This window comes from Falco rusticolus, chromosome 10 (assembly GCF_015220075.1).
Source record: "Falco rusticolus isolate bFalRus1 chromosome 10, bFalRus1.pri, whole genome shotgun sequence".
Lineage (NCBI taxonomy): Eukaryota > Metazoa > Chordata > Aves > Falconiformes > Falconidae > Falco > Falco rusticolus.
This window is the reverse complement of record NC_051196.1, coordinates 19,190,248-19,211,611: the sequence shown is the minus strand read 5'-3', so window position 1 is coordinate 19,211,611 and position 21,364 is coordinate 19,190,248. Positions and strand designations below refer to the sequence as shown.

Sequence of the window (21,364 nt, the reverse complement as noted above, 5' to 3'; positions counted from 1 at the left end):
CATACCGTGAGTTAAATCTTGGAAAACACTAAGGAAAGGCTGCTCAGTGAGTCCCAGGGCAGCTTGTTGGAAGGTCTTGTACTGGCTTGCCCAAGAGATGCAAGTTCCTACCCAATTCAGGTAGGAAAGCAAGTACCACAAATGGAGATCCTTTCCCTGGGAGGACAAGGATAAATACTCTGTTAGCAATTCAGCAGAGCGTGGACCAGCCACCCACCTGTTCAGCGTGAGTAATACCTAATCCAAGGCAGCAAGAAATGGGTTTTAAATTTAATTTAGCTCCAGTCCAGTTAATGTCTTCAAGCTGCAGGGAGATGTGACTCCTGGCAGGCAGCTGTCGTGCGTGGCACAACCCGCAGCCTCAAAAACTTCCTGGGTTTGATAGCTACATCTTGGATGGCTTCACACAAAGTGTTTTGTTTGTTGGGTAAAGAAAAATTGAAGATGAGTCTTAGTTTATTGTGGCATTCAGGTCAATTCTCCACCGGCAGCAGAAGTCTGCACCTAGGCAGGACGCTGCCTGAGGGGGAGGATTCAGCCCCAGCCCCAAACAGCTCGATTGTCATTATTGGCAATGCATCTTACAGCACCACGCAGCTTCGCCTCCGGCATCAACACAAGGAGCAGTGAAAAGCAGCTTGAAACCCCCGTTAATAACACTGGGAGACCAGAAGCGTTGCTCACAGGACGGCTGAAATGAGATGTCTGGATCTGGAGACGAACCTCGCCCCTTCAGCAAAGGATCATCACAGAGTTACGACCTTAAAGTTTGGGTCTGTTTGGCAGCCGGCAGGCAGCGTGCGCTCTTGCTTTGCTCTCTGGTGTAACTCTGTCAAGCAATGATTAATGTTATCCAGGAAAAATCAATGTGCGTGTATTCTATCTGTCATAGAGTGTGAGTTTTGGGGCTGCTGATTTCTCCCTGGTGAGCAGAGAGGGACAAGCCTTAATTTATCTTTTATCTCCACGTTAGGCATCATGTCTAAAACAATGTGAGGAAAGACAAACCCTTGTGCACCACCCAGTGCAAACCATGCAAAATTAGTGCACCATCCCAGATGAGGAAAAATTATGCTAAGGTAAGTTGTGTTTTCCAGTGCTTTCACCTGGAAGAGGTGTTCCTGGGACATGGGAGAGATACCTGCTGGGACATGGGAGAGATACCTGCTGGGACACGGGAGAGATACCTGCTCCTCATGTGCTCACAGTGGACTGGGAGCACTCAAAAGATGAGAAATAATTCCGTTTTCTCAGCAGTTACTGTGGAAATAATGGACTTCCATGTGTCAAAGGCTTGACGGGAACTACGACGAAGCCCTGCAATTTATTTAGGCTTTATTCTGGTACGGTGTTGCCCTCCTTCCTCACCTTAAAATACCCACCGGCTTCCAAGCATATCGCCGGTGGTTGTGTGTTGAGGCTGGAGGTGGAGGCTGGCCTTGGGAACTTGTGGTAAGATGAATTCTCTTTGAGAGAGGTTAAAGTGGTGTAACAGGTTGAGAGGCAGAAACTGGCCATTCTCAACATCATTGACAGACTTGGCCTATTAAGCATTTCCATCTGAAAGATGTAAAGCAGCTGAACTGCTTATATATTCAATATGGTTGAAGGTAACAATACGTTTACATCCATGTTTATTCTCCTGGGCTTCACAGACCGAGCAGACCTGCAGATGATATGCTTTGTCTTATTTCTTGCTGTCTATGTGGTCACTTTAATGGGAAATCTGGGAGTAATTATATTAATCAGAACCAATTCATGCCTGCACACCCCCATGTACTTCTTCCTAAGCCACTTGTCTCTCCTGGACATCTGCTACTCCTCTACCATCATCCCTCAAACCTTGCTGAACTTTTTGGTGGAGGAGAAGGTTATTTCTTTCATTAGGTGTGCTGCTCAGCTCTTCTCCTTTGCCACCTGTGCCACCACTGAGTGCTACGTGCTGGCTGCTATGGCTTATGATCGCTACATGGCCATCTGTAACCCCCTGCTCTACTCTGCGGTCATGTCCCAGCGCCTTTGCCTTGGGATGCTGGCTGGTGCCTACTTGGCTGGTGTGATCAGCTCCACCATACACACGGTTTCCATCTTTCGTCTCCCGTTCTGCCGGTCCAAGAGGATCAACCATTTCTTCTGTGATGGCCCACCGCTGCTAGCCCTCTCCTGCTCTGACACCCATGTCAACGAGGCAATTGTTTCTGCTGTGGTGGGGTTCAATGTGCTAAGCACCACAGTCTTCATCCTAGCCTCCTACTTGTCCATCCTCTCCACTGTCTTCAGGATCTCCTCCATGGCTGATCGGCACAAAGCCTTCTCCACCTGTACCTCTCACCTGGTCTCCATCGCTCTGTACTACGGCAGCTCCCTCTTTATGTACCTGCGCCCTGGCTCCGGACGCTCCCTGGGCCATGACGAGGTGGTCTCCATGCTGTACAGCGTTGCAGTCCCCATGCTGAACCCTCTCATCTACACCCTCAGGAACACCGATGTGAAGAACACCATGAGGAAATCCAAAGGTAGGGTCATCTCCGCTTTGTCCACCTGTGGTTCCTGGTGGGCTGAAAGGAGAGGGTTACACTGCTGTGGTGAGGAGGGCTTGGTATTGCACCTTCAGGAGGAAAGGTTAGGTGTTGCACCTTCAAGAAGAAGGAACTAAACACACCTGGAAGGAGGACACCTAAAACCCGTGTTTCTCCCCGACCCAAGGATATGTGCTGCGCTGGGAGGGACAGGACCTTTCCTGGTGGTAACCTGAGACCTGACAGTGACCCTGTACTGAGCAGAAACTTATTTAAATGAGACTTGATGTACATATTGTTTATTATTTAAATATTGGTAAAAAAATAATAATCAACTTCATTTTGGGCTTCAGAGAGGAAAAGGAAGAATGTAGGTGGTGGTTTTGCCCTGCTGGCATCAAACCAGCCGGTGTCTGGTCTCTCATGTCTGATATTAATCAATGTCTTCTGGTGATGTTTCTGGGTTTAGGAGGCTGATAACTGATTTTTCCAGGACTTTTAGCTCCAGACTACAAAGTGAGGTAGTGTGAATCAATGCTGTGATGGTGTGCTGGTCATCAGAGCACTCACGGTAAATGGGGACAAGTCATACCTGAGCCTCTGCTCTGCCCTGAATTTAACTGGGCCTGTAAAGAGCTGGAGCGCTGGTGGGAGGGGGGTTTGGATCTTCCTTTCCCCTGAACAGCCAAGGTGCTGGTGGCCTGGGGTCATCTCGTGATGGAGGTGGAACAAGCATGTTATTCACCCTGCAGATACACACCCTATCCCAGCAGGTATTCCTAGTGGATCCTTTTGCCTTCCCTATATTTTAAAAAAATAATCTTTAAAATCTCTTTTTTTTGTCCTAAAGTTGAGTAAGGATTATTCCCTATTTCTCTGCACACCCACCCACCCCCTTCTATAGCTTTTCCCACTTTACAAGCCTTGGTTCTAGCTCAATACTGAATGGGGAAGAAAGAAGCTAAACGCCATGGGGAAATCCTTTGCCACCCATGTCCAGTGCAGCTCCAGGACTAACCATCTGGAATCTTCTGGCAAAAAGTTTTACATAAAAAACATCTAAAGCCACCTATATGCTTCTCCATCCTTCTTCCCCACACTTTCATAGCTTGGCATTCCCTCCCATCTGCCCCACCCTTATATTTATTTAATATAAAAACTAATGGTTTTACAGTGTCTCTTTGGGTAACCAAAGCTTTCAGGAAATACTGGCACTCAGGATTCATCAACAAACAGCTGGTAAATCTGTGTTAATTGTGTTCTATCCTCAAAGCAGCTGTGTAAAATTATGCTTTTGAGCAAACTGTTGTGTGGTCACCAGTAAAGTGTATGGAAATAAATCTGTCCGCTGGAGAGGACTCCCCACGGCCACACTCAAAGCAGGGATGCTCCGTTCAGTTTGTTTTCAGCATCCTTTAATGCAACGCTAGCTGATCTGTCAGCTTTCCCTGTTGGTGGGAAAGGGAAAGGCTGAAACAGAGAAGTTTGTGATAGTTGGATAAATAAACAGCAAACTGCCCTGGAGCTGTCGTCCTGCAAGAGCAGGTGGTGGCCCTGGAGCTGGGGCAGGTCTGCACAGGAGAGCTGGTCCTGCAGGGGCTGGCGCAGTCGTGAGGGAGGGGGGGTGGAAGGGGCTTTTGCTGAGCAGGTCAAAACCATTATCAGCTGGAGGAGGGTCCTGAGGGAGAACAGCTTGCACAAACACCTGAGGTAATGCTTCGTCTGGGATAAATCCTGTCTGCCAGCCAGCCTGGGCGATCCTGCTCCAGAGCATCTCTCCTCCTGCTGCAGCTTCCACCCATCGGATGGGTTTCCTGAGGAGCTGCAGGCACCACGTCTGCCAACACCTTTCATTTCAACCAAGCAGGTAAAAAAGGGTTTGAGTTTTCCAGGTGGTGACCCTTGTGCTGCCTTGCCCGTGACCTGGCAACACTTTGAAGTGCAGGGGTACGAGCAGGCACGCTGCGAAGCACTCTGCTTCCACCGCACTCAGCTGCTCTCTTTTCAGCTGTTTGTGCACTTCATAGTGCAAAAAGCATGTTACAGTATTGATTAACACCTGAAAAATTCACACCAATCCCTTTTTGAGGGAGCTGGGATGGGTATATAAGTTCCAAGGAGCCAATTGATTCCTTTTTTTAGAAAAAAAAACCATGTTACGGTAATCACTGTTTTTTGTTTTTTTTTTAATTTCTGCATTTAAATGATCAATTGGCAAACCTAAACCAAAAAAAAAAAAAAAGGACACCTCCCCCCGCCACCCCCCCCCCCCCCCAAAGAAAAAAAAAAAAAAAGCCCAATTAATACTTCTGTTTTGCTCACATGGCTGAAGAGCAGCCAACTCCCTGCTGTCCTGTTGGGATGAGCAGAACATTCCGGATAAAAGCTTCTGCTCTGCGAGGTCCAGCAGCACGGGCTCATGCTCAGGTGGAGCTCCGTCTGTACTTGGCAAGACTGTAAATATTTTTGTTAGTTAGAATAATTTCTTTAATATTGACATGTTATTTTAATATTTAGCATGGTCTTCACCTTGAAGCTGTTTCAAGTGTGATTGTCCTCTCCGGGGCTGCAAGGTCACGTATGAGCTGGTCGCCACAGGTTGCCTCTGCAGGATGGCCCCATGCACCACTAGGACACGGTTAGTTTGATCCTGGTGATTAAATTGCTGTCGATGGAGAGAAGTGCATGCCTCCAGGGTACCAGTCATCCGGACAGAGCTGCAGCAACGTCTCCACTACCAAGCGACGTTGACCAAGAAGGTCTGAGGTTGGTAGCGTAAAGCAATTGCCACTAGGACTGAATTACCCTCCTGCACTCACTTCAGCCTTTTGTGGTTTTTTTAATTCAGCCTGTCCTGGGGGAGCAGATGCTGTTCCGTGGCCGGGATGTACTGCAGCAGCTGCATCTAAAGGAAGCCCATCTATGCTCTCCAAGAGCATCCATGGCATGAACCCTGTGCCCCAGCAGGGGTTATGAGGTTTCCTTCAAAAAACCACACTCCTGACCCCATCTATGGCTGATCTAGGGACGTTTCAGCTGCGCTGCAGACATCTGTAGGTAGATCTTCCACCAGATAATTCATCTGCAGAGGGGCTGTATGGGAGGGATGGGGCAATCCAAGGTGAAGCTTTAAAAAGTTTGGTGTATATGTGATATATTTGAAGGCTGCTAGTTGGTCATAGAAAGCTCCCTGCCATCAAAGCAAAGCTGTGCTGAAGATGATACCATGGCTCCACCTCCCACCCAGCACACAGGGGGGTTCTTCAAAAGCAGATAAATGTAGAAATTAACCCCCTCCCCCCCCAAACCAACTATTTCAAGTGCATGGCTTTGTTTCATGATGAAAAGGCTGGACCAGAACTAATGAGGCCACAGAAGAGCACTGATCCAGTCTGGAAAGAAAAAAGAAAAGAGAAAAAAAAATCCCTAAATTTCCAGAAATCAGTGGTGAGAATACACATCTTCTCTGTTTGCCACATTTTGGAATGTGCTTATTTGGCTTCATTTTTTTACACTTGGATAAACATTTTGATATGTCTTAGTGTATCATTAGTACATATAAATCATGTAGAATTATTCTTTTTTAATATCTGACTGTGTAATTAGCTCCTTTACCTGTTTGACTTCAAAGCTTGGGACAAAGACAGAAATAGTTGCCTTGTATTTTTCTAAAAAAACTCCCACCACTTCCTATCACATTTGGTTTACGGATTAAATTCCAATGTTTCCACAGTATTTCTCTCCTAGGGATTTATTTCATTGATTCATTTTATTTCTATGCAAATTCACCTAACCTGTAGAAATGATAGGTGGAGAAAACTTCACCGTCTTGTCTGGCTTCATCCTTTTGGGCTTCTCTGATGCCCCAGAGCTACAAACCACCATCTTCACAATTTTCTTATGCCTGTATGTTTTAATGGTGCTGGGGAACCTGATGATTATCCTGCTCATTAACATCGACCCCCAGCTCCACACCCCCATGTATTTCTTCCTGACCCACTTATCTTTCGTAGATTTTTGCCTCTCCTCTACTGTTGTCCCAAAAGCACTGGAGACCTTCCTTCTGGGGAGAAGCCACATCTCTTTTTTGGGTTGCTTGGCCCAGGTATATTTTTTTGTAGCTTTGATGATCTGTGAGTGCTTCCTCCTGGGGGTGATGGCTTATGACCGGTACATGGCTGTGTGCAAGCCGCTGCTTTACACCACTGCCATGTCCAGGGTGCGTTGCTATGGCATGATGGTGCTGGTGTACACCATGGGCTTACTCAGCTCCCTGGTGCACACCATCCTGGCGGGGAGGTTGTCATTCTGCCGGGCCAGAAGCATCAACCACTTCTTCTGCGAGCTACCCACCCTGTTGCAGCTCTCCTGCTCAGACACCCGTGCAAACCAGATCTTGCAGGTTTTCAACGCTGGGCTTAACGCTGTGGGCTCTTCCCTGATGATCCTGGTTTCCTACACCTACATCCTCCATGCTGCCCTGCAAATCCCTTTGGTCAGGAGGAGGCTTAAAGCTTTCTCCACCTGCACCTCCCACCTGGTTGCCATCACCGTCTTCTATGTGCCGGCGGTGCTCGCTTATGTCCAGCCTCACCAGGCGAGCCGGTGGGACCAGGCGAAGCTGGCCTCAGTCTGTTACGCCACCCTGACCCCCACGCTCAACCCCTTCATCTACAGCCTGAGGAACAAGGAGGTGAAGGGGGCCCTGAGGCGCCTGTGGGTGCGAAAGCTGGTGCCCCATCTATCCAGGCTTTGAAAAGGCATTTGCAGCTCTTCGGTACTTGGGAGGTAATAAAGGAATATGTGTTATTGGCCATTATTGCGCTGCTCACGCATAGGGAAATCCCATGGCAAGTACAGGGTGTGGGGAGCCAGTGTGACGGATCAGGCTCCTCAAATGACTTCGGCTTATTTTCATCGTGGCATGAGCCTACAATAATTAATTTAAACAATTGTCAGTGCTTTCCTGGCAAAACTGAAACGGTACCATGATGTTTTGTGTCTCAACTGTGTTAAATGGAAATATTGCCCATAAGGAGGATGCTGCAATGGGAGGTAAACTATTAGTAATATTCCCATTGCCTGCTGGATAATAATTTTTCCCAAATAAGCTTGAAGAACAGAGGATCTAGTTAAGCCAGTGATATATGCAGATCTGCAACGTGACCCAGGCTCTCTGGATTTTTCTAGGAGCAGTTTTGGATCTGCTTTTACCGAGGCTTTGCCAAGCCAGGGATCGGCGAGGTCCCTTTGTAAAGTGGGAAACAGCAGCTGTGTGTAGAAGGGCATAAGGAGGATCCTTGCAGGATCCTGCTGGCAGTGATCCTGGCAAGAGGATTATGTTTAAGCAACGTGAGTGATCTGGCAACAGGCAGTGTGGAATGTGGCCATCCTGGTGAAGGTCCAGCTGTGACCCCAGGTGACATTTGTGACCCAAAGTATAGAAGAATCGTGTGAGAGCACAAAGGCATGGCATCGGCTCAGGGGACCTGGAGCCGTGCTAACGACTGGTTGGGGGTGCACGTACATACGTTGCCAGGAGTGTGTTCCAGCCAGAACCTTCTTGGGATGCCCTGCCTTTACACTTACTGATCTTTTCCTTTTTCGATGGTCCGTGGTTTGACTGAGTTATGACTCTGCTGTACGTCGTCACGTGGCTGAGGTGGAAGATGCTCTAAAGGAAACAGTAGACAAAGGTTTTTCCACATTTAATCAAGATACACCTTTTAAGTTTAATGAACTATACAATTTCTGCAAAGAACTTGGAGCTTGTATCATGATAACGTGAATACATTTTATGTTCTAAAATAAGCACCTTTGTAAACTGTAGTCTTCCTGAAAGAACCGTAAGGAATAATGAATGAATGCAATGGTAACCAGTTAAAACCAGCTGTAAGGTGAAGTGGAATGCTGTAAAGCTTTTAATCAATATTTCTGATGGAATTTTCATGAACAGTACTGGCATTTGGACAATTTCCCTGAGAAACAGAGAACACGGTCTCTGTTTGGGTGGGGTGAGAAGGAGGGATGCAAGTTGTTAACGCACAGCAGAGGAGCTCAGTGCTCCCTTCTGCCCCATCCATCCCTCCTCTGTGCAGGGGGGTACAGTAGAGGATGCTGGATACTCTGCTCTAGCTGTGCTTAGGGCACCGGGTGGGGGAAAAATACCAGTTCTCTTCTCCCCAGGACATCAGGAAGTGGCATCATGGTAATTGCCATGGCCAGCATCACCTGGGCATCCGCCCCCACCCTCTGCCCCAGGCTTGGGGCACTATTTAAGCTCAGCCCTGGGTATCTGACTGTTTTTGGAGCTGTGCTGTAGCTGGCCCTGGGCTTGAATTTGCCCCTTGGTTTCCCCTGTGCTATTGATGGGAGCTGCTGCTGTGCTTGGGCTCTGTGGGATGGTGCCCCATGTTGTGGCTGCCTTCAGCTCCCAGTTTGCCTTCCCTTAGGGAGTGACTTGTCCTCCCTGAGCCATGCTGCATCATGCAAACAGTCAAACAATGTGAGGCAAGACCCTCCAGTGTCCAAGCTAAGGGTAAAGCAAGCTTTTATGAAAGGTAAGTGTTCTAAAGATCTTCCCATCTGCCCCTTGGTCTGTGTCTGTACCTTTCCTGCTCAGCTGCCTGCTCTGGGTGGACTTTATTTTCCTCTGTATCAGGCGTCCACACCTGAGCAAAACCAAGTTTGAATTATTGGTATAATAATACAGTGGGTGTGCTTAGGTTGTGATTTCTATGACTATCTAAAAGAAGTCATGCTAGGGGTATTTATCTTTTGGTTTAGCTATGAAAAAAAGTGTTTGGGCTAAATCCGGTGCAACCATGTGCAAATTGACATTGAGTGACAGCTGACCCCTCTTCTCTCTGTGGGGACCTGGGATCCCAGCCCTCGTTGCTACAGGTCTCTAACAGGTTGTAGTCAGTCACTTCTGCTTTGGAGAGCAGGAAATCCTGCAGCATCCCGCAGTGGTACCTCCTCAGCTGTGCAGCTGCCTTGGGGGAAGAGTCAGCTGGGGGGAAATATCACTGACCACAGCCCCATGACGAGAAAATGGGGGGGAAATACTTTTCTATAGCTAGTTACATTCAGTCATGCTAAACACCTTGCCAACAGGGAGAAGCATCGCTTGTTGTTGCTTCTCTTCCTAAAACAGATGTAAGGTGCAGGTGAGGTGAAGCCCATTTCTCTCCAGTAGAGCAAACCTGTTGGAGCTGGGTGCCTGGCAGCTGCAGGAAGCAGGGTGTAGGGTGAGATCCACGCAGGGGCTGTGAAGCTGTTGGGTACAGGCAGAGACGAGGCAGAGCTGGATGCGCAAGCCCCAGGGGTGGTGCTGGGAGCTTAGCAGGACACCCCAGCAGCTCGGGTGGAAGCCCCCTCCGGGTCTGGAGGCAAAGCAGTAGAGGTTTTCCAGCACAGACACGGCTGTGCTGCCTCCGGGCTGCTCAGCATCACATCATCTCCCTGATGCCACATCTCAGCACTTGCTGCTCTCATCCCCTGCCAGCTCAGTGGGCTCTGCTCCTCCTCCCTTTCCTTACTTTCCATGGCACGTTGCCCTGGAAGCAAATGAGATTTCCCCCCCGCCCTTGTCCCCTTGTAATTAGCCCAAAGTGAGCTGGGTTTTTTTGGATATACCTCCCCCAAAGCCTCCAGTTCTCCTGAACTTGCCCTGGAGGAACCCCTGCTTGAATCAGTGCAACTTCTTAAGAAGCGAAGCTGAAGAGGGGAATTCCTTATGAGTTTATTTTTACCACCTGCTATGATACTACATAATTTCACAGAAAAAACCAAAACAAACCACAAGAGAAGACAAGTAAATATTATCAGAGGCCCGTAATGACAGGATGCTTGTTAACATTCTCTGCAGAGTTTAAAGCATGGCTAAAATGTGCTGTACCTGCTTCTGTGAATAGGTGGTTCCTTACTCCTCTGGGCAGCTGACATTAGACTAGTTAAAAAGGGAAACAGTAGGAGTTTTATTGGCTGGTTTGGGTCAGTTTGGTCAGCAGGCACCTCACAAAAACTTTATTTGCTGTTGCTTTTCTCAGGGCATCTTTGACTTCCTTGTTCCTCAGGCTGTAGATCAGAGGGTTGAGCATGGGGACGATCAAGGTGTAAAACACAGCAGTGACTTTCTCCATCTCCACCGAGTACTTGGAGCCTGGCTGCATGTGGCTCAGCCCTGCAGGCACGTAGAACAAGGTAATGGTCAGCAGGTGGGAGGCACAGGTGGAGAAGGCTTTGTGCCTTCCTCCAGCAGACCTAATCCTCAGGATGGAGAAAAGGATGTGTACGTAGGAGATGATGATGATGAAAAGCACAGACATGGAAATGGTTCCGTTGAAGGTTACAAGCAGAAGCTCATTGAGGTGGTTGTCGGAGCAGGTGAGTTTCCGCAGAGGGTTAGTGTCACAGAAGTAATGGTTGATGGTATTTGGTCCACAAAAAGGCAATGGCAGCAAGCAACACGTTTGGATTAGTGAGTTCAGAACCCCCCCTATGTATGACCCAGCCACCAGCTGAGTGCAGACACTCCTGGGCATCAAAGCAGTGTAGAGAAGCGGGTTGCAAACAGCGACATAGCGGTCATATGCCATCACAGCCAGCAGGAACACCTCTGTGGTCACAAACATAAGGAAAAAGAAATGCTGGGCGAAGCAGGCAGAGTAAGAAATGGTTTTCTTTTCCATCAAGAAGCCAATAAGCAGCTTTGGAGAAAAGACAGAGGAGTAGCAAAGATCAACAACAGACAGGTTGCAAAGGAAGAAGTACATGGGAGTGTGCAGCCGGGGGTTGGTCTCGATCAAGGTTATCAGCCCAAGATTGCCCATCAGAGTGACGAGATAAATCATTAAGAAGATTATGAAGAGAGGAGTCTGCAGCTTAGGCTCACTTGTTAGTCCTAGGAGGACAAACTGGGTCACTGTGGTGTGATTGCCTTGAGCCATATTGCTGTGTTCCACAGCAGCACGCCTGTTTGGGAAGGAGGAGAATCAGTGAAATAGGAAAGAGCAGTGGCATGGCTAGCGTGTGAAGCTGCTGCCAGCCAGCACTCTTCATTCAAACTACAGAGTTTAGATACCTTTGATCCAACTTAGGTTCTCAGCAAATCCTCATGGGCAGAGTAACTCATCCAAAACCTTTCAGAAATTGCATTCTGTCCTTCCCCTCTTTAACCACGAGCTTGAATTAAAAAAATAAAAGCTTTTTCCTTTAAAAAAAAAACAAACCACCAACCCAATATGGAAGGATTTGAAAATGGGAGAAGGGTGAAGAATTTGCAAGCTTGCCATCTCATTTCATTAGAACAGGAGGAAGAAAAGGGAAAGGTATTTAATTTTTCCCCATGAGAAGACTAAACACAGGAGTCAGGATGATTCTGGGAGCCCTGAATCTGCTGTGCCCTCTCTGACCCGCTCCCTGGATCCCCAGCTGCCCACACCAACTCGGAAGCTGGCGGCGGAGGCTCGGGGGTCGCTCAGCTGCCTGTGGCAAACCCCAGTGCTAGAGGGCAACGACAGGCTGAGCTGCCGGTCTTTGTTGATACCCGGTTCGGTTCCAGCACGGGCAAAATATTTCCCCCAGTGTGGCAAACCACAGTGAAACAGGGGTTAAGTACACTTAATTTTTGTATCTGTTCCAGCTCGGCTCTTATTTACATGTTTTTCTTCACTCAGGGTAGGGGAGGAAGGCGTTTTCAGGCTGCTCTTCACGATTGTGAAATGAATAAGAAACAATTTGTACATAATGTGTTATATATGTAATAGAAAGCTGTTAGCTGTGTTCATGGGAATTCAGGAGGTGAGAAGGGAAAAAAGAAGATTAAATTGCTTAACAGAAGGCTCCATATAGCAGAAAGAAAACTGGTGCCTTCGTTTTCAAACCACACAACACCTTGCACACAGTATTTTTTCTTGTCAAGCCCTTCCAGTGCCAGTTAATCACACTTCCCAGCAGATGTTCGGAGTCCTTCATAAGCCTGGAAGACTGGCTTCTGGCATAAATAGTGGTAGTGGTGTTAATTAAGATCAGTGTGATAAACAGCAGTGGAAATCTGTTTAGAATGGAAAATGTCAGGGGAAAAAACCCGACCTAGTGGTGAAAACAACATGAACTACCAGGCAAGCAGGTGGTGGTGTGGCACATGGGATGAACCGTGGAGAAAGAAGACTTTAATCCAAGCTACATGAAGCAAACCTGTGTGCCCCTGCATCACTGAGACCTCTTCCACATGGATCATCCCTGCAATTCCCCTCCTTCAGCGGGGAGCGAGGATAAACTAGTTCTCTGGAATATTGAGACCACCTGCTCGGCTGCCTCCCAGTTTTTCCAAGGACACTGTAAAGGCTGGGCTGGGACCTACTGAATCAGGGTACACTGCCATTTCTCTCGCAGCATGCTGTCCTGGAGTGGGAAGGATGCTGTGGGCGATGACGCCTGGCAGTTTTGCTCCTGCACCAGGCATCCCTGGATGTGTTAATTGTCATTCTTGGTGTTAGCAGCTCCCATCAGGGTGGCTATCTCACATTTGAGATACATTGCCACATACCACTCTCCTGGTACAAAACCAGATTCTTGCTTATATCTCTGTTACAGACAGAGTTTTCACTTTACAAATATTTATGAGGTTCCCACATACCAGAAATAGCTGGTAGGATATTCCTGGGTTTTGGCTGCAGCTCCTTTTCCCTTCCACTAAATGAACTTTTTCTTTTTGAGAACACTTTAAACATCTTTATCTACAAAAACCCGTAACAGATCCACCCAACCCTACTGCTGGGACTGAGCTCTCGCTTTCTGCAAAGGAGGATTCCCACTGCAGCATGGGCAGAAGCAGGAGGCTGTTCTAGGCACTGCAGCATGTTTTTATTCTTCCTAGAGGAAAAAAAAATCTCTAAGATTTCCTCTGCTTGGGCTGAGCCCTGCAGAATGCTGCCAGGCTACAGGTGTCCCTGCGCTGCGGTGTAGTGCAGCCCTCCTCTGGTCTTTCCTGTTCAGTTCATGTAAGTTCAGAGCAAAAAAGCAGCTTCTGAAATCTTTTCTCAGAGGTGTTATCACACTAAGATGACAACACATACTTAGAAAGCCTGAAGATAATGCCTAGCATTCAGACATATGGAAAACATACAGTTCAGCTATAGTCTGTTAATGAGCTTTTGCCCTGAATTGATAAATTTGCAGGCTTGCCTGCTGCGGGGTTTAATTGTACTCTGTTTGAAGCCTGTAGCCACAGTCTTGCTCTCCCGTAACACTACGTTCTTACCCAGCACCCGGATGCATCTCTCTGTGAGTCACACATGATGTACACGCATTGTCCTAAGGCAGAAAGAGGTGCGATGTGTTTTCCTCCGTTCTTCAAATGACTCTGCTATGCAGGGAGGGAAACGGCAGTTCACAGATGTGGCACTCAGAAGTGAAATCAAGTAACGCAGCGGCTCCGGTGGTGAGAAGAAATGGTGATGACGCTGCCCCAAAGGGCTTGTGCAGGGGGACAGCACCTGGCTTTATTTACTGCTTTGGCCCTCACTGATAAAATCCCTGAAGTAAATCTTAGCTGAGCAAAGAGCTTCACGCCAGCCACAGAACAGATCACTAGAAACTGTTGGAAGAGCCTGGAAGAATTTTGGACATGGGTCCTGTCCCGCACAGCTCAGCATGCACAGCTCGCTCACCTGCCTTTGCTCCATGCTGAGATGGAGGGAGGGAAGCTTTCACCTGTGCTGAGCTGCAGGTGGGAAAGCAGCCATAGGGGTGCGCTAAATAACGCCTAGTGGGATGCCAGGGTTTGGGATTTATTCTCCTGTTTGGACTGTGCAAGTTTAGAGCTTCACTTAAACTGTGTAAGTTTATATATATATATATTTAAAGGTAGCTGAAAGTGTGAGCAATGTAACCAGATAAAACACGGACATTAATCGCCATCTCCCTGCAGGTGTAAGTTTTTACAGCTAGGACTTAGGAAAACCTCATTTCTCAAGCTGGTGGCTCCTGTGCTGGGAGGTGACGGCTGCAGCTGCATGCTACACACACCACACCACGGGAAGCCACGGAGGCAATGCAGCGGCACTTCCAACCCAAAGGTACAAAGCGTAACGCATGCTTCGGTGTAACGGTGCAAGCCAAGTGCACAAACATAGAGTTATATCTCCAATCATGCTTGTGCTTTCACTTGAGATTCATTAGAGAAATTATATTAAGTTAAATGTTTCTTTGTGTGCATCCCTTGACAAAATGGCAGGCAACAAACAACCTTGTTCCTTTAGGTAAATTAAAGGTAGGTGTCAAAGACTGTTAGAATTTTTTAGAAATGTTTCATCGTTTATTTCTGTCTCATTCCTGGAGCTATTTTTGTCACTTTATTAAAGTGATGCATAATAAGGCGATGAACTAAATGCTGGTCAGGTCAGCAAGAAGTGGGTGGGATGGAGGGCTCTGCAGCCAGCTGTGGGGGCCAGGATCAGGCTGAACTGTCACTGCAGTTTCTTTTTCCTGCTGCTAACTTAAGTTTACTTCCTTGCTGTAAGCATTTTCCTGACTCTTAGTTCCAAATATTCTTTTAAATAAATTTTCATTCGCTTGCCACAAAACCATTTCACTGTACCTTTCCACATGGTCACAATGAAGGCATTCACAGATAATTAAGAAATACTGGATTAAGAAGCTCCTGTTAGAACAAATAATTGAAACATTTAAGAGAATACATGTTGAGAAAACACAATCCCAGTTTTTTGTCTTTACTGCATTTTGAAATTAAAGGTAGTGGGAGGGGCAAAGGCAAGGGAGGGAGAGGAAGGACAGAGGGAGCAGGATGTGGTGGCCAGGAAAAGGTCTGAGAAGAGCCAAGATTTCAAACTACGCCACCACCAACACCTTCTGGGTAAACTATGCCAAGAACTCAGCCCAGGCTCATCTCCGTTAGAAAAGACAAACCAGTGACTTTCGAAGTTGCTTAAACTGTTTGAGCAGGTTTTTCCAGTTGAGGGACAAAAGCTTGTGGCTCAGTGACAACGATTTAGGACTGAAAGCACAAATACTGGCAGATAAAAGCCTTGTTAAATACAGAAATGTACAGAACAGGTGATAAAACATCATCTGCCTATTGATTTTAAAATCTTGATTTTTCTCTGCAGCACTTACCTGGCTTTCTGGACGAGATTCTGCAAGAGGGGGTAAGTGCCCGCTGCACTGACACTTGGGGGAGCACAGGTGACTCTCTTGAAGCACACTGGCTACCACTGCCCTCATGTGAAGCCTCGAGGCTGCTTCTTGCCAGAAGTTCTCGATCTTAGGGCTTGGAATTAAGGTTAGGCTGAGCCCCTGTGAAAACCACCAGATCAGAGAAGCAGACTTAAAAGTTTTGGGTGCTCTGCGCTGGCAAGTTGGAGCTAGGCAGGGCACCCAGCTCAAGCTCTATGCACAGCACCTTCCTTCATACTACATTTATGAAAATTTCTGAGGTGGCTTAAGAATCAGGATCATTTTAGTGATGTTAAAGGAATTCCCCTGTGAAGCCAGCCCAGCTTCTCATTTTAAATTGGCAGAGAGCTGACCCACAGATTTTTGATGTCTACAAAGCATCCAAATGCTTACAATTTGTATTTCCTGTATTCAAGCCTGTGCTTGATTTGTTGGCTATTGTCACTAATAGGTTTTGCTCTAAAACTGGCATTTTTCGTTACCTGTGCAACCTTCAGCAACAAGGTTTAAGCCACTTCTCCAGAGAATGAGAAACACTGTATTTGTGTATAAACTTTATTCTTAAAACAAAACCAAGCACATTGCTTTGACAAGAGGAAAAGACTACGCAAAATACAGAAAAGGGGAAGAAAAAAAAAAAAAAAAAAGAGGCACCATCTCATTTCTTAGTCTGGGATCTGTCTCTGTGTATAATGTGGAAGGATGCCTCAGGACATCAGGGAGCAAATATGCTTCCATTCAAGGTTTATTGACATTTTTCTTTCTAAACATAAAACAGAAACTAGCAGCAAAATTCAGGCTTGGACTGCTGTAGGCTCAGCTCAGCTTCTCCTCAGTTTGTGCACTAAGAGTGGACCAGAACTTAGCTGGAATTGGGATTACAATTTCTTTTTTTAAAAAAACAAGTGACAAAAGTGACTACAATAAAGGAAGAAAGAACCTACACCCAATATCCATTAAAGAGAGAAGTTTACCTCTTAATTTCAAGTCCCCTTCCCAACTCCAGCTTGCCTTCCATTCACATCTCCCCAGTTTCTCCTTCAGCCTCTGCTGCTTGCACCTACCTCTTTCTGGATGGTGACAGACAGAAATCTCGCTACTATGTGTACCCAGTTCACTATAGCTGTTCCACTTTTTATTTCTTAAATCAGAGAGGGTGTTTTTGATCAGCACCTCCCTTCAACTCCACAACCTGGGTATTACCTCTGGTCTCCTCATCCAAAGTCTCAAACCAATGAAAAGCAATGAATGCTGCTACTGAACGTGACTCGCTGGCTCCTCACCGCCCCCCACCCCCCAATGCCCTGATGCTGCAGTGGTTTCAGCTCTCTTCTCTCCTAGCCTCATATGTTACTACTGCTGCGCAGGAAGACACTTATCTGATTCACTAACCTAGCCTTGTCGGGAAACATTTTAGCAGCATCCTCCCTAGCACTAACATGCAGGACAGAAAGATGACTGTTTGTTATTAACCTAAAATTCCTGGTTGAGCATAAAACCCACAGTCGCAGGGGTTTGTGGTTGGCCAGTCTGGCTATTTTCCCTTTTTGGTCTTTGTGGCCGCAGCATTGTTGGTCTTGGCTTTCTTCTTTGCTGATCCCTTGGTCTCTGGCTCTTTGCGCTTGGCTGATGTGATGGAGCCCGTCACCTTGAAGAAGTCATCCAGCCGGCCCTGCGTGCTGCCCTGCCGGCTTTTGCTCAGCCTCTTGACCCCGTTGCGGATCCGGTCTTCATTGAACTGCTTCTCCCCACACATGAACTGGACGAGCTGCTCTTCATTCGGCTCGGTCCACTTCAGTTCAACAGCATCGGGGTTGACCACATCAGGCTCTAAAAAGAGTTTCTGGGCCTCTTTGTGCAGCCAGTTCTCAGGCAGCGGGTACTTCTTGGTGTCTATCTGCTGAACGATCTTCTCAATAGTTTTGTGCTCCTTGATGAGCTCAACAGCACGCTTGGGCCCAATGCCGCGGATGCTCTCGCAGTAGTCACAGCCCAGGAGGATACACAGATCCACAAACTGTTCCCAGGTCAGGTCTAGATCCTGCAGAATACGGTTCAGGTGAAACTCCTGGATGGGCAGCTTCTTTGTCTCACTGGCAGTAAGATGCCGCATCAGCACGGGACTGCCAAAGGTCAGGCAATCCATATCTTCCGTGGCAGCTGCATAGACCTTCCCCGCCTTCACTAAGGTAGCACAGCTGGCTTCAGCCTCCCCTGGCGCCTCCACATAGGGGATGCCCATCAGTGTTAGCAATTTCTTGCACTCATCAGTGTGTTGCTGTGTCACCTTGACCAGCCTCTTGCTGTACTTCTCAATGTTATTCTCCTCCCCGGCCTCCTGAGCCTCCTGCAAGTGTTTCTCTGCCTCAGCCCGGCGCTCAGTCCGCTTTGCCAGCTCCCCTGATTTCAACTGTGGGGGCTTGCCATCAAAGACATAAACTGGCTTGATGCCATTCTCCACCATGCGGATGGTTCGGTAGAACATGCCCATCAGGTGGCTTGTGGTCTCACCCTCCTCATTCTGAAGGACTTCGGCACCCTGCCGCACGGCGATCAGGAACTGGTAAATGCTCATGGAGGCATCTATGGCAACCTTCCGGCCAAAGTAAGACTTGATGTCATTCTCCCGGATGGCAGCAGGAGCCACATCAGCAATAAGCTTGGCCAGGCCGTGGATTCCCATCCTGGGAAACAGAAAAGGGATCATCCTGGGATCAGCCTCTGCCCACACAAGGTGCTGGGGGTTAACAGCTGGGCTGTGGTGTACCACCTTTGTAGGGGGAACCACAGGGAGGTGACAGCTTCCCCTGCAAACCATTACCCCATGGCTGCGGTCTCCATTGGCTGCCATCACGAAGCTTCCAGCCTCAGCCCACCATTATGCCCCCACCTCAGCCTTCCCAGCGTACCGTCATCCCCTGCCCAAGCCTATCATTACCCCCCTCTCCTACCTCAGCCTCTACCGGCTCCACCATACAGCCATCCAGGTCTCATTAACCCCACGTTCCCACCTCCCTGTTTCCTGGTTTCACCATTAACCCGCATCTCTCTTCCCACCTCGGCCTCCCCCAGCCTGCTGTTCCCCCGCTCCTCAGGGCCCGCCCTTATCCTCCTCTTCTAATCACAGCCTCCCCCAGCCTCACCGTTACCCCTCTTTCTCCTGTGGCCTCTCCCGGCCCACAGATACCCACCCCAGGCCCGCCTCAGCCCCTCCAGCCGCCATTATCCCCCGCCTCAGCCCCTCCAAGCCGCCATTATCCCTCTGGCCCGCGACAGCCCCTCCAGCCGCCATTACCCTGCAGCTCGATCCCGCCACCACTCCCGCGCGCCGCCGCAATACCCGCCGGGAGCCGGCGGAGCCAATAGCGAACGGCTCCCACTCGCCCCGCCCACCACCCCGGTACGCCCGCCATCGCTCTGCCTTCCGCTTCCGGCGGGGGGCCGGGCAGCGGCGGGAGCGGAGGCGACGTGTCGGCGCAGGAGCGGAACCAGGGCCTGGGCGGGATGGTGAGGGCCGGGGGCTGGTCCCGGTCCCGGGGCCGGGGCCGGGGCCGGGGCCGGGGCTGGGGCTGGGGCTGGGGCTGGTCCCTGTCCCGTCCCGTCCCAGCCGCGTTCCCTGGCGGCGCCGCTGACCGCCGTGTCCCCGCAGGAGTTGGAGGCGATGAGCAGGTACACCAGCCCGGTGAACCCGGCTGTCTTCCCGCACCTCACCGTGGTGCTCCTGGCCATCGGCATGTTCTTCACCGCCTGGTTCTTCGTGTATCCCCGGGCTGGAGCCGAGGCGGGGTAGGGGCGGGGGGGTTCCTCGCCTGGCTTTGCCTCCGTTACCGCCTTAACCCCCACACTGCAGCTACGAGGTGACCTCTACCAAGTACACGCGGGACATCTACAAGGAGCTGTTGATCTCCTTGGTGGCCTCGCTTTTCATGGGCTTTGGCGTTCTCTTCCTGCTGCTGTGGGTCGGTATCTACGTCTGAGGCCCGGCTGGAGGAGCACTGGTACTGTCTCATGAATCCGTATGTCTGTAAGCGCCCAGAGGTCTTCATGCTCTGCCTGCACCTGGGGGGAGGGGGGGGGAAATGCAGCCCCGTGACGGCTGATCTTTACAAAAGCCATTTTTCTTCAGGGGTAGAAAAGATGTGTGAAAGGCTGGGCCCTCAGCCCAGCAGCAGCCCTTCGGCTTTAGCGTTGCAGCTCCAAGCTGTGTGGCAGCCATTGGGCGGCTGTAGGAGGCTGCTGTGCCCGGCCGTTAACCATGGGCAGAACGGGCCTGTGTCCCTGTTTGAGGCAGCAAGCAATTGCATGTGCTGGGTGTTGGCCTTTGCTCTGTGGCTTTGGTAGCCACAGACTCTGGCCCTGGGGAATGCTATCTTACTGACCTTCTCCATCTCTCATTGTCTCTAGGTGGGCAGCCCTGCAGAAGCTCTTTTTATATTTCTTTTATACTTCAACATCAAAGCCTGCACCAGGCATGGACTGTGCTCTTGCGGAGTGACTTTTGCCAACCCAGCAAACCAAACCTGAATAAAGCTGGCTCTGTGGTGCACCTGCCTTTGGACTCATGGTTTGTCTTTTACATACTTTTTATTTTTTCACTTGGCTTTTCCAGACCGCTTTGATATTGGCACAAAATCCATGTGCCTTAGGATGGGCCCAGTGTTTATCATAGATTTCCATAGCTGTGTATGCCCAGAAGCGTTTCAGTGCCCCCCTATGCCCTGTCTCAGCTAGACTCTAGAAATCAAATGCTTCCTGCTTCTTCCTAAGCCTGCTTTTCTAATCCCTCAGCCTTTATTACCGTCACATCTCCTCGCTCTTCTTCTGGAAGGCTGTGCCCATTCTCATCCCAAGCCAGCAGCTGAGTGGCTCGGTAGTGCTCAGGGCCACTTGCAAAGTGGAGAGCAGCAGGGACCATTCCCAGGTGGTTACTAACTGTCGGCAGTGCATGCTGGGGACCTCCTGTGTTAGAAATAAAGCTGATGAAAACACCCAGTCCTGGGTTTTTTTGCCAGGCTCCGTGCTCCTGAGGCACGTGGGTGGCAGCAGTGGCTGGGCAGAGGAATCATTTGGCCTGGGTGAAGCAGCCTGGTAGTGCGCTGATGTGGTGTCTCAGGTGCAAAGCAAGAATAATTGTCTGGTGGGCACCGCAGTGGGTGACACAAGCTGTGGTTGTGGGAAATGAGGTTTTGGGAGGAATGCTTGAGAAGTACAGGACAGAATAATCTTGTAACTGGATATGCTCTTCAGTTAAATAGTGAATTAACTGCCTTGCCTATAAAAGAGGAGTTGTTTATGGCATTCATAACTATTTTCATAGGTGGCTTTGAATGTGTAGCCCAGCTTTCAAAGCAATTAGATTTCAAAATCAGAAATGCCACAGGTAGCTTACAGATTTAAAGCCCTAATTTCCTGTTTGGGAAGGAAGCTTTCCCTCTGCGGATACTCTTAGATGCCTCTGACCTTGAAACGTGAGCAATGAGAGCTCTTTGTTTTTTAATACCTGTTCTAAAGCATGCTGTGTAGCGGTGAGCAGCCACGGGCTGGGGCTGTTCTGACCCAGACGGGACCCTCCATGGGCACGTCCGGAAACACCCACCGATGAATGTCACGGGGGTTCCTCTGTCTTGTGGGAAGTGGTTTTATAG

At 48.9% G+C, this 21,364-nt stretch overlaps 4 protein-coding genes across 6 annotated transcripts; 2 read left to right on the top strand and 2 right to left on the bottom strand.

Annotated features, from left to right (window-relative positions):
• Positions 1-1,600: 1,600 nt before the first annotated feature.
• Positions 1,601-7,275, top strand: LOC119154736. Its single transcript, XM_037402627.1, has 2 exons — positions 1,601-2,627; positions 6,320-7,275. The coding sequence occupies exons 1-2, from the start codon at positions 1,601-1,603 to the stop codon at positions 7,273-7,275; spliced, it is 1,983 nt and encodes a 660-aa protein (XP_037258524.1).
• Positions 7,276-10,358: 3,083 nt separating this feature from the next.
• On the bottom strand, positions 10,359-11,492 carry LOC119154365 (olfactory receptor 1052-like). The gene has a single exon (XM_037401795.1). The coding sequence runs from the start codon at positions 11,468-11,470 to the stop codon at positions 10,499-10,501; it is 972 nt and encodes a 323-aa protein (XP_037257692.1). The 5' UTR covers positions 11,471-11,492; the 3' UTR covers positions 10,359-10,498.
• Positions 11,493-16,258: 4,766 nt separating this feature from the next.
• Positions 16,259-19,069, bottom strand: FEN1 (flap structure-specific endonuclease 1). Its single transcript, XM_037401791.1, has 2 exons — positions 19,015-19,069; positions 16,259-18,403 (listed from the first exon to the last, which is right to left on the bottom strand). Exon 2 carries the CDS (start codon positions 18,400-18,402, stop codon positions 17,254-17,256), a length of 1,149 nt encoding a protein of 382 aa, XP_037257688.1. The 5' UTR covers position 18,403; positions 19,015-19,069; the 3' UTR covers positions 16,259-17,253.
• A 22-nt stretch (positions 19,070-19,091) lies between these two features.
• On the top strand, positions 19,092-20,270 carry TMEM258 (transmembrane protein 258). 3 transcript variants are annotated; one of them, XM_037401833.1, is made up of 4 exons: positions 19,092-19,226; positions 19,369-19,478; positions 19,570-19,717; positions 20,124-20,270. In XM_037401833.1, the coding sequence occupies exons 1-3, from the start codon at positions 19,224-19,226 to the stop codon at positions 19,694-19,696; spliced, it is 240 nt and encodes a 79-aa protein (XP_037257730.1). In that variant the 5' UTR covers positions 19,092-19,223; the 3' UTR covers positions 19,697-19,717; positions 20,124-20,270. The 3 variants fall into 3 exon arrangements, with proteins under 3 accessions (XP_037257730.1, XP_037257729.1, XP_037257728.1); XM_037401832.1 differs by having other exon boundaries at positions 19,570-19,735; XM_037401831.1 differs by having other exon boundaries at positions 19,570-19,743.
• The last annotated feature ends 1,094 nt before the right edge of the window (positions 20,271-21,364 follow it).

Coding starts and splice junctions, on each gene's coding strand:
- LOC119154736 (XM_037402627.1), top strand. CDS start 1,601: ATGGTTGAAGGTAACAATACGTTTACATCCATGTTTATTCTCCTGGGC. Junction 2,628..6,319: donor CCTTCAGGAGGAAAGGTTAG/GTGTTGCACCTT, acceptor CCTAACCTGTAG/AAATGATAGGTGGAGAAAAC.
- LOC119154365 (XM_037401795.1), bottom strand. CDS start 11,470: ATGGCTCAAGGCAATCACACCACAGTGACCCAGTTTGTCCTCCTAGGA.
- FEN1 (XM_037401791.1), bottom strand. CDS start 18,402: ATGGGAATCCACGGCCTGGCCAAGCTTATTGCTGATGTGGCTCCTGCT.
- TMEM258 (XM_037401833.1), top strand. Junction 19,479..19,569: donor TTCACCGCCTGGTTCTTCGT/GTATCCCCGGGC, acceptor CCCACACTGCAG/CTACGAGGTGACCTCTACCA.